At 68.1% G+C, this 11,299-nt stretch overlaps 1 protein-coding gene across 1 annotated transcript; it reads right to left on the bottom strand.

The window, feature by feature from the left end:
- Positions 1-3,678: 3,678 nt before the first annotated feature.
- On the bottom strand, positions 3,679-10,888 carry LOC126635939 (spectrin beta chain, non-erythrocytic 2-like). Its single transcript, XM_050307613.1, has 12 exons — positions 10,688-10,888; positions 10,274-10,364; positions 9,893-10,039; positions 9,288-9,374; positions 8,940-9,116; positions 7,321-7,545; positions 6,603-6,758; positions 6,275-6,405; positions 5,120-5,324; positions 4,393-4,767; positions 3,837-3,923; positions 3,679-3,792 (listed from the first exon to the last, which is right to left on the bottom strand). The coding sequence occupies exons 1-12, from the start codon at positions 10,801-10,803 to the stop codon at positions 3,679-3,681; spliced, it is 1,911 nt and encodes a 636-aa protein (XP_050163570.1). The 5' UTR covers positions 10,804-10,888.
- Positions 10,889-11,299: the final 411 nt, after the last annotated feature.

Genomic DNA, 11,299 nt, shown 5'->3' with positions numbered 1-11,299 from the left:
TCCCCACCCCAAATCCTCAGGGGCCCCCAGGACCCCCTTTCAAACCCTCCCAAAACCTCAGTGTTGCCCTCAGGTCCCCCTCAATTCCCCCCAGACCCTGATCATCCCCTCCCTGTCCCCCAGACCTGGATGTGCCCCCAAACCCTCCCAAACCTCACTGTCCCCTCCCCAACCCCCACCACTCCCTCCCCTCACCTCGGTGCCTCCCACCCCTCTCCGTCCTGGCTCTTGGGGGGTCTCTGCCCAGGGGGCCCCCCAGACTCAGCCTCTGCCAGGGGGGCCATGGGGGCGGCTGCTGCTGCTTCCTCAGCTCCTCCTCCTCCCTCCTCCCGCCGGCGCCGCTCCTTCTCCTCCAGCTGGGGGGCACAGAGGCCAAGGGGGATCAGGGACACCTCAGATCCAGGGGTTGGGGGCCAGGGGACTCAGGGACACCCCAAATCCAGGGGCCGGGGGGCTCGGAGACACCCCAAATCCAGAGAGGGTCAGAGGGGGCTCAGGGACACCCCAGATCCAGGGGGTCGGGGGCTCAGGGACACCCCAGATCCAGGGGGACACAGGGGGCACAGGGGAGGGCTCAGGGACACCCCAAATCAGGGGGGCACAGGGGGCTCAGGGACACCCCAAATCCAGGGGGCACAGGGGCTCAGGGACACCCCAAATCCAGGGGGCTGAGGGGGCTCAGGGACACCCCAAATCCAGGGGGCACAGGGGTTCAGGGACACCCAAAATCCGAGAGTCGGGGGCTCAGGGACCCCTAAATCCAGGGGGGCTCAGGGACACCCCAGATCCAGAGGGTCGGGGATCGTGGGGGCTCGAGGACACCCCAAATCCAGGGGGCACGGGGGGTTCAGGGACACCCCAAATCCAGGGGGGCACAGGGGGGCTCAGGGACACCCCAGATCCAGGGGGTCAGGGGGTTCAGGGACACCCCAATCCAGGGGGGCACAGGGGGCTCAGGGACACCCCAGATCCAGAGGACCCCCAGTGTTAAAGGGACACAGGAACGCCCTGGAGGTGACATGGGGACCCCCAGCACTGAGGGCCCTGGGGACTCCCTGGAATGGGAGTGACCTGGCCCTGAGGTGACCTGAGCCCCCATGTCGCTCTCCCTGCCCCGTGTCCCCTCAGTGTCATAGAGACCCCTCCCCCTTCTCCTCTCCCCGTGTCCCCACCTGTCCCCCTCCCCATGTCACCCGTGTGCCCCCTGCCCCCTTCCCCTGCAGCCCTGTGTCCCCCATGCCCCCTGACCGTGGTGAGCCCCCTGACCGTGATGAGCCCCCATGTCCCCTCAGTGCCCCCTGACCGTGGTGAGCCCCCATGTCCCCCCATGCCCCCTCGACTGTGATGAGCCCCCATGTCCCCCATGTCCCCCTGACCGTGGTGAGCCCCCATGTCCCCCATGCCCCCTGACCGTGGTGAGCCCCCATGCCTCTGTGCCCCCTGACCATGGTGAGCCCCCTGACCGTGGTGAGCCCCCATGTCCCCTCGTGCCCCCTGACCGTGGTGAGCCCCCATGTCCCCTGACCGTGGTGAGCCTCCCCAGGGCAGCGAATCTCTCTTCCCAGGCGGCCGCCGCCTTCTGGAAGCTCTGGTGGCGCTTGAGGAGGGTCTCGGCCTCGGCCAGGCTGGGAGCCCAGCTCGGGGGCGCGGGCCAGGGAGCTCCCGGGACCGCCAGCCAGGCCTCGGCCGGTGAGCGGCATCGCTGGCGAACACCAGCACCTCCAGCACTGCGGGGATGGGGGGTCACACGGGGAGGGGACACTCAATCTGTGACCCCTGACCCCTATCTGTGACCCCTGCCCCCCCATCTGTGACCCCTGACCCTCCATGTGTCATCCCTGACCCCCCCTCGGGGCACAGAGACCCCAGTCTGCACCCCATCCAAACACCAGCACCTCCAGCACTGCGGGACTGGAGTCACCGGGAGGACACTCCATCTGTGACCCCTGACCCCCATCTGCCACCCCCGACCCCCATCTGTCACCCCTGACCCCCCCTCGGGGCACAGAGACCCCCAGTCTGCACCCCCATCCAAACACCAGCACCTCCAGCACTGCAGGGACGGGAGGTCACCGGGGAGGGGACACTCCATGGGTCACCCCTGACCCCCCATGTGTCACCCCTGACCCCATCTGCCACCCCCTGACCCCCCATCTGCCACCCTGACCCTCCATGTGTCATCCCGTGACCCCCCTCGGGGCACAGAGACCCCAGTCTGCACCCCCATCCGAACACCTGAGCACCTCCAGCACTGTGGGGACGGGGGGTCACACGGGGAGGGGACACTCCATGGGTCACCCCTGACCCCCATCTGTGACCCCTGACCCTCCATGTGTCACCCCTGACCCCCATCTGTGACCCCTGACCCCCATCTGCCACTTGGGGCACGGAGACCCCCAGTCTGCACCCCCGTCCAAACACCAGCACCTCCGGCACTGGGGGATCCCAGGGGATCCCAGGGGGACAGGGGTGGTTATGGGGGGTCCCAGGGGGTCCCAGGGGGACAGGGGTGATTTTGGGGGGTCCCAGGGTCCCCAGGGTGCAGGGTCCCCCATATCTCACCGGTCTGCAGCCACTCCAGCTTGTCCTGCCAGCGCTTCCCGATGTCCCGGCGCCGCTCCTGGAGCTCGACTGAGTTCCTGGGACAGCTGGGGGAACCGGGGTCAGGGGGACCGGGGGGGGACTGAGGGCACAGGGGGCACAGAGGGACAGAGGGCACAGGGTGTCCGGGGGTACCTTGTCGGGCTCGTGGTGGCCGCGCGCTCCAGCAGCGCCGTCCCCGCGGCCACGCACGACTCGAAGGAGCCGCATGCGCGTCCAGCTCGCGCCCGGAGCCCCTGGTGCTGCTGGATCAGCAGCTCGGCCGCGGTGACATCCCTGGGACAGGGACAGGGGTCACCCTGAGTGACCCTGAGTGACCCTGAGTGACCCCAGCCCTGAGAACCACCCCCCCAGAGCCCCTGGTGCTGCTGGATCAGCAGCTCGGCTGCTGTGACATCCCTGGGACAGGGACATGGGGGGTCACCCTGAGTGACCCTGAGTGACCCTGAGTGACCCCAGCCCTCACCAACCCCCCCCAGAGCCCCTGGTGCTGCTGGATCAGCAGCTCGGCCGCTGTGACATCCCTGGGACAGGGACAGGAACAGGGACAGGGACAGGGACAGGGACAGGGACAGGGATGGTGCCACTGTGGTGTGACCCCGTGAGACCCCTTGACCCCACATGACCCCGACCTGCACCTCCACCTTGGCCAGGGTCACACCCCTGTGCTGGGGTCACTGCGGTGTCCCCGAGCTGTCCCCGTGCTGACCCCCTGGTGTCCCCGAGCTGTCCCCATGCTGTCCCCAAACTGTCCCTGAGCTGTCCCCGTGATGTCCCCGGGCTGTCCCTGTGCTGTCCCCCTGGTGTCCCCAAGCTGTCCCTGTGCTGTCCCTGTGCTGTCCCCGAGCTGTCCCTGTGCTGTCCCCAAACTGTCCCTGAGCTGTCCCCGAGCTGTCCCCAAGCTGTCCCCGAGCTGTCCCCCTGGTGTTCCCAAGGTGTCCCGGTGCTGTCCCCAAGCTGTCCCCGAGCTGTCCCTGAACTGTCCCCGAGCTGTCCCCAAACTGTCCCCAAGCTGTCCCCGAGCTGTCCTGGTGGTGTCCCCAAATTGTCCCCGAGCTGTCCCCGAGCTGTCCCCGCTCACCTGGGGCGCTCCCGGGCCTGGAGCTGCAGGTGCATCCCGTCCATCCAGAGCCGGAGGTCGCGGGCGGCGCGGAGGAACCGGAACTGCTCCACGGTGTCCCCGAGGAGGCGCTGCGCTGGCGGCGCTCGCGGAGCCTCGGCCCAGGCCGCGCTACCAAGCGCTCCTGCGCCCGCGGCTCCTCCGCCCGCGGGCCCGCGTACGCCCCGGCCAGGCGGGCTGCGGCCTCCTGAACCTGGGACACCTGGGATAGGGAATATGGGATATGGCATAGGGAATATGGGATATGGGACAGGCTGCGGCCTCCTGAACCTGGGACACCTGGGATAGGGGACATGGGATATGGGATATGGGACAGGGGACATTGGACAAACAGGTTGCGGCCTCCTGCACGTGGGACACCTGGGACAGGGACAGGGGACATGGGACACATCCTGCTCAGTGCCCCACCGAACAGCCTCCCTCCCCTGTCCCCACGGGTCCTTTCCTGTCCCCACCCGTCCTGCCTGTCCCTCACCTGGGCGCTGAGGGCCTGCACGTCGTGCTCGAAGGCAGTGACACCATCCCAGCCCCAGGTCCCTGTCCCCCCTGTCCCTCCCTGTCCCTCCCTGTCCCCCTTGTCCCTCCCTGTCCCTGTGCCCCTCCCCTGTCCCCTGTCCCCCCTGTCCCTCCGTCCCCCTGTCTCCCTGTCCCCCTGTCCCCCCATCCCTCACCTGGGCACTGAGGGCCTGCACGCCGTGCTCGAAGGCGCGGTGCTGCCGCTCCAGCCCCTCCGCGGCGCGCAGGTCCCGGCCCAGCTCCTCGGGCACCTGGCGCTCCTTGTCCCTCAGGTGCTCCAGGACCTGGCGCGCGTCGCGCCGGAACCGCTGCAGGTCGTGGGCGGCCGCCAGCTCCTGCGCCCGCGTGGCCACGAGCTCCAGCAGCTCGGCCCAGGCCTCGTTGAGCCCCGCCTGCCACTGCGCCACCGCCGCGCGCGCTCGGGTGGCCCCGGCGATCAGCGCCGCCGCCGCCGCGTTGGCCGCGTCCACCCGCTCCTGCCCCAGCCCGCCCGTGTCCCGGGAGAACTCCCGGAACTTGTCACGCAGCAGCTGCGGGGACAGGCACGGTCAGGGGGGAGAGGGGACAGGGGACAGGCACAGTCAGGGGGGACGGGGGACAGGCACGGTCAGGGGGCACGGGGGACAGGGGACAGGCACAGTCAGGGGGGACAGGGGACAGGCCATGGTAGGGGGGACAGGGGACAGGCTGTGGTCAGGGGGACAGGGGACACAGGTGACACAGGGGACAGGGGACAGGCTGTGGTCAGGGGGACAGGGGGACAGCCTGGGGTCAGGGGGGAACAGGGGACAGGGGTTTACAGGGGACAGGGGACACAGGGGACACCCACAGTGTCACCATCCCCCTGCCCCCTCTCAGGTCACCGTCCCCCTGTCCCCTCACCGTGACGTGCTCGTAGTCCTGGCCCAGCTCCCGCGACGCCGCCACCACCTCCCTCTCGGCGATCCACTGCTCCAGGTCGTCCATGTCCCGGCGCAGCTGGCACAGCCGGTGGTGGCCCTGCAGGGCGGCCCGGCGCTCCCCGGCCAGGTGGCACAGCCCCGTGTACAGGCGCTGCACCTGGGCCGCCCGGGCACGGAGCCTGTCGCTGTCACCGGGGGGAAAACGGGCATGGTAGGGTCACCCAGGGGACATGGGCATGGTAGGGTCACCCAGGGGACATGGGAAGGGCAGCATCACCAAGGGGGACATGGATATGGCAGTGTCACCCGGGGGACATGGGCAGGGCAGCGTCACCCAGGGGGGACACGGGAAGGGCAGTGTCACCCAGGGGACACGGGCATGGCAGTGTCACCCACAGGACACGGGCAGGGCAGCGTCACCCAGGGGACATGGGAAGGGCAGCGTCACTCGGGGGACACGGGCACGGCAGAGTCACCCAGGGGACACGGGAATGGCAGCGTCACCCAGGGGGGACATGGGCAGGCAGTGTCACCCAGGGGACACAGACAGGGCAGTGTCACACGGGGGACACGGGCACAGCAGTGTCACCCAGGGGGGACACGGGCATGGCAGGGTCACCCAGGGGACACGAGTAGGGCAACGTCACCCAGGGGGGACACGGGCAGGGCAGTGTCACCCAGGGGGGACACGGGCAGGCAGGGTCACCCAGGGGACATTGGAAGGGCAGCGTCACCCAGGGGGGACATGGGAAGGGCAGCGTCACCCGGGGGACACGGGCACGACAGCGTCACGCAGGGGACACGGGCACGGCAGCGTCACCCGGGGGGGACACGGGAAGGGCAGTGTCACCCAGGGGACATGGGCATGGCAGTGTCACCCAGGGGGGACACGGGCAGGCAGGGTCACCCAGGGGACATTGGAAGGGCAGCGTCACCCAGGGGGGACATGGGCATGGCAGGGTCACCCGGGGGGGACACGCAGCCCCCGAGGGGTGACGGACAGAGGGACACGGGGATGGGAAATGCCCAAGGATGCAGAGACCTCGAGGGGTGACGGATGGGGGCACAGAGGGGGACGCAGGGGAATTCCGGGGCTGACAGGACAGGCCCGGGGGTATCCCCCGGGTGTCCCCACCTGTCGGGGTGTCCCGAGGCCGCCATGTCCCGGCCCTGCTGCAGCAGCAGCTCCACGGTGCGGCCGTAGTCGCGCAGCTCCTGCTCCAGCCCCAGGTGCCGGCTCAGCATGGCCTGGGCGCCCGGCTCGCCCTGGAGGCACAGGCTCAGCCCGAGGGGTGGGTCCCAGGGGGCTGGAAGGGGGGTCCCGGGGTTCTGTCCCACCTTGGCCTTGTCCTGGGCCAGCACGTGCAGCTCCCGCTCGCCCAGCCAAGGCCTCGGCGGCCGCCGCGTCCCCGAGAAGCGCTGGGCGGCCAAGGCGGCCTCGAGGCGCCGCTGCCGCGCGTCACCTGCGCCCGCAGCTCCCGCCACGCCTCGCGCAGGGCCGGGACCCCCCGGGCCGCCCCCGACGGGGGACCCCCTCCCCGGGGACCCCGGCCGCTGGGACCCCGCTCCAGCAGCTCGGCCACGCGGCGCTCGCGGCCCTGCAGCTCCTTCTGCAGCGTCTGCGGGGGCACAGCGGGGTCAGGGGGAAGCAATGGGGTCAGGGGGACAGTAGGGTCAGGGGGGGACAGGGAATGCACTGGGGGGCCATGGGAGGGCCCCCTGGGATCTGGGGACCCCCCAGCCCACCTCGCTCTTCTGGAGCAGCAGCTGCACCAGGGGCAGGTCCTTCCGTGGTCCGCGGAGGTGGCCAAGGCCTGGCGCTCCTGCACCCACAGCTGGGGGACACTGGGGGCAGTGGGGTCACCGGGGCACCAGGGGTCGTTGGAGACCACTGGGGTCACTGGGGTCACGCTGGGGTCATTGAGATCACTGGGGGTCATTGGGGTCACCTAGGGTCATTGGAGACCACTGGAGGTCATTGGAGGTCACTGGGGGTCAGGCCAGGCCCTGGCATGCAGCTGGGGGACACGTGTGGGGACCCCACAGTCACGGGGACATCAAGGTGGCCGGGGCTGGGGCTGGGGACAGCGACCCACCGACGGCTTGGGGGTGGGGGCTCAGGGGTGGGAGGTCAGGGTGGGGGCTCAGGACCCCAGGGGTCAGTGCCAGACCCCCACTCACGAGCTCGTCCTCCAGGTCCCTGCGGAACTGGAGCAGCTCCTTGGTGGCCGCGAGGCTCCTGCCGCGCTCCCGCAGCGGCCTCGCAGCTCCCCGGAACTGCCGCTCCAGGTCCTGCACCTGCGCCTGCACCGCCCCGGTGCGGGGCTGCCCCGGGCTGAGCCCCCCGGCCTGGGCTCGCAGCGCCTCCACCTCCTGCTCCCGCAGCGCCGCCTGCGTCTCCAGCAGCTGGGGGGGACAGGGGGGGTCGGGGACATCTGGGGGACCCCTGAACCTGCACCTCATCCCTGCACCCTGAACCTGCACCCTGAACCTGCACCTCATCCCTGCACCCCAAACCTGCACCCCGAATCTGCACCTCATCCCTGCACCACAAACCTGCACCCTGAACCTGCACCTCATCCCTGCACCCTGAACCTGCACCCTGAACCTGCACCTCATCCCTGCACCCTGAACCTGCACCCTGAACCTGCACCTCATCCCTGCATCCCAAACCTGCACCCTGAACCTGCACCCTGAACCTGCACCCCAAACCTGCAACCCAATCCCTGCACCCTGAACCTGCACCTCATCCCTGCATCACAAACCTGCACCCTGAACCTGCACCTCATCCCTGCATCCCAAACCTGCACCCTGAACCTGCACCTCATCCCTGCATCCCAAACCTGCACCCTGAACCTGCACCTCATCCCTGCATCCCAAACCTGCAACCCAATCCCTGCACCCCGAACCTGCACCTCATCCCTGCACCACAAACCTGCACCCCAAACCTGCACCTCATCCCTGCACCCTGAACCTGCACCTTGAACCTGCACCCCAACTGACACCCCAAACCTGCACCTTATCTCTGCACCCTGAACCTGCATCCCAACTGACACCCCAAACCTGCACCTCATCCCTGCACCCTGAACCTGCACCCTGAACCTGCACCTCATCCCTGCACCCCAAACCTGCACCCTGAACCTGCACCTCATCCCTGCATCCCAAACCTGCACCTCATCCCTGCATCCCAACTGACATCCCAAACCTGCACCCCCAACCTGCACCTCATCCCTGCACCCCAAACCTGCACCTCATCCCTGCACCCCAAACCTGCACCTCATCCCTGCACCCTCATCCCTGCAGCCCAAACCTGCACCTCATCCCTGCACCACAAACCTGCACCTCATCCCTGCACCCTCATCCCTGCAGCCCAAACCTGCACCTCATCCCTGCACCCCAAACCTGCACCTCATCACTGCACCCCAAACCTGCACCCCAACTGACACCCCAAACCTACACCTCAAACCTGCACCCCAACTGACACCCCAAACCTGCACCCCAACTGCACCCCAAACCTGCACCCCAACTGACACCCCAAACCTACACCTCAAACCTGCACCTCTTCCCTGCACCCCAAACCTACACCCCAAACCTTGCCCCCCAAGCCCTGCCTCCCTTTCCCCTCCACAGCCCTCCCTGTGCCCCCCGTGCCCTCCCCGTGCCCTCCCTGTGCCCCCCATGCCCTCCCCATGCCCTCCCTGTGCCCCCATGCCCTCCCTGTGCCCCCCATGCCCTCCCCGTGCCCCCTGTGCCCTCACCTGGTGCCCCCCATGCCCTCCCTGTGCCCCCCGTGGCCTCACCTGGTGCCGGGTCAGCAGGACCCCCACGCTGGTCAGGTCCTGGCCGCAGTGGCCGGAGCGGAGCTGGGCCCGGACCCCCGAGAGCCACGAGCGGAGCCCGGCGCAGGTCTGGGCACAGCGCTCGGCCCGCGCCGCCTCCGCCAGCCCCCGGCCCTTGGCCCCGGCCGCCGCCTCCACCTGCGCCCAGAGCGCCCGCCCAGGGTCGCGGGGCTGTCACCTGCCCCGAGAGGGACGGACGGGACCCTGCCAGCTGCTGCCCATCCTGTGGGACACAGGGACACAGGGACACAGGGATATAGGAACACAGGGATACAGGGACACAGGGATATGGGGCACCATGGCCTCCACCTGCGCCCAGAGCGCCCGCAGGGCCCCCAGCGGGGCTGTCACCTGCCCTGAGAGGGACGGACGGGACCCTGCCAGCTGCTGCCCATCCTGTGGGACACAGGGATATGGGGACACAGGGACACAGGGATACAGGGATATGGGCACCATGGCTTCCCACAGCACCCGCAGGGCCCCCAGCAGGGCTGTCACCTGCCCTGAGATGGATGGATGGGACCCTGCCAGCTGCTGCCCATCCTGTGGGACACAGGGATACAGGGACATGGGGATATGGGGATACAAGAATACAGGGATACAGGGTCAGAGGAACACAGGGACACGGGACATGGGGTCAGAGAGACACCCCAGGTGTACTCCTACACTTGGCACCCTGGAGCCAAGGAACTGTGGGATCATTGAGGCTGAGCCCGTGGAACCATCGAGGCTGGACCCAAAGATTTATGGAACGGTTAAGGTTGGAGCCCCAGAACCTCAGGATCATCAGGGCTGGACCCAAAAACCCCACAAACCCCCCAGAATCGTGGAGCTGTCGAGGTTGTCCCATAAATCCCAAGGTTGGACCCATGGAATCCTCCCCATTCCCAGATCCCCCTTTCCCCCATTCCCACCTTCTCCAGGGCCTCCAGCCAGCCCCGGTTGGCCGCCAGCTCGGCCACGAAGGCCTGGTGCTTCTGCCACTTGCCCTGCAGGTCCCTCGTGCCCTCGTAGGACACGTCCCGCGCCACCGGCAGCTTCTCGTTGAGCCACAGGGTCAGCTGGGAACGGGAACGGGAATGGGAATGGGATGGGAGGATGGATCTGGACCCTGTCCTGTCCTGTCCCATCCTTTCCTCATCCCCATCCCGCCCCATGCCATCCCAATCCATCCCATCCCATCCCAATCCACCCCATCCCCGTTCTCAGCTGCATCCCATCCTAATCCTGTCCCCATCCTCATCCCCACCCCATCCCGATCCCGATCCTGACCCCGATCCCGATCCCTGTCCCACCTCCTGCGCATCCTGCAGGAACTTCTGCAGCTCCCAGTTGTCCCGCAGCCGCCCCAGCAGCTCCTGGGCCGATTCCCGGTTCTTCTGGTGCCTGTGCCGGGGCCGGGGGGTGAGAGACCGGATTCCCAGTGCTGGGATGGATGGGATGGGATGGGATGGGATGGGGATGGGAACTGGAGTAGGATGGGTGGGATGGGCTGAAAGGAATGCAATGGGATGGGATGGATGGGATGGACTGGGACGGGGTGGGAAGGACTGGGAAGGACGAGGATGGGGTGGGAAGGACTGGGAAGGACTGGGAAGGACAAGGATGGAGTGGGATGGACTGGGAAGGACTGGGAAGGACAAGGATGGAGTGGGATGGGGTGGGATGGACTGGGAAGGACTGGGAGGGCAGAGCTGGGCTCCCCTCACCTGCTCTCCACCGACTCCACCGTCTCCCGCACCTTCTCGGCGTGGACGCCGCCCTCGCCCAGGAGCCTCCGGCCGGTGTCGGAGAGCGCCCGGACACGCTCGGCCCCCGCCTCCATGGCCACCAGCGCCTCCTCCAGGCGCTTCACGGCCGCCTCGGCCCCGGGCACCGTCCCCGGCAGCTCCGTCAGCGCCAGCGCGTGCTCCTGCGGCGGGAGAGGGGCGGGATTGGGATCGGGGTCATGTTCGGGGTCAGGATTGGGATTGGGGTCACATTCGGGGTCAGGAGTGGGATTGGGGTCACATTCGGGATCAGGAGCAGAATTGGGGTCGCATTTGGGGTCAGGATTGGGATTGGGGTCACATTCAGGGTCAGGATTGGGATTGGGGTCACATTCGGGGTCAGGAGCGGGATCGGGGTCAGATTCGGGGTCAGGAGCAGGGTTGGGGTCACATTCAGGGTCAGGAGCAGGGTCACATTTGGGGTCAGGAGCAGGGTCACATTCAGGGTCAGGAGTGGGATTGGGGTCACATTCGGGGTCAGGAGCGAGATCGGGGTCACATTCAGGGTCAGGATTGGGATCGGGGTCACATTCGGGATCGGGAGCGGGATCG

The sequence above is a fragment of the Myiozetetes cayanensis genome, unplaced genomic scaffold, assembly GCF_022539395.1.
Source record: "Myiozetetes cayanensis isolate MyiCay16 unplaced genomic scaffold, myiCay2020 scf1203, whole genome shotgun sequence".
Lineage (NCBI taxonomy): Eukaryota > Metazoa > Chordata > Aves > Passeriformes > Tyrannidae > Myiozetetes > Myiozetetes cayanensis.
The sequence above is the reverse complement of the archived record's forward strand: the minus strand, read 5'-3'. Positions and strand labels throughout refer to the sequence as shown.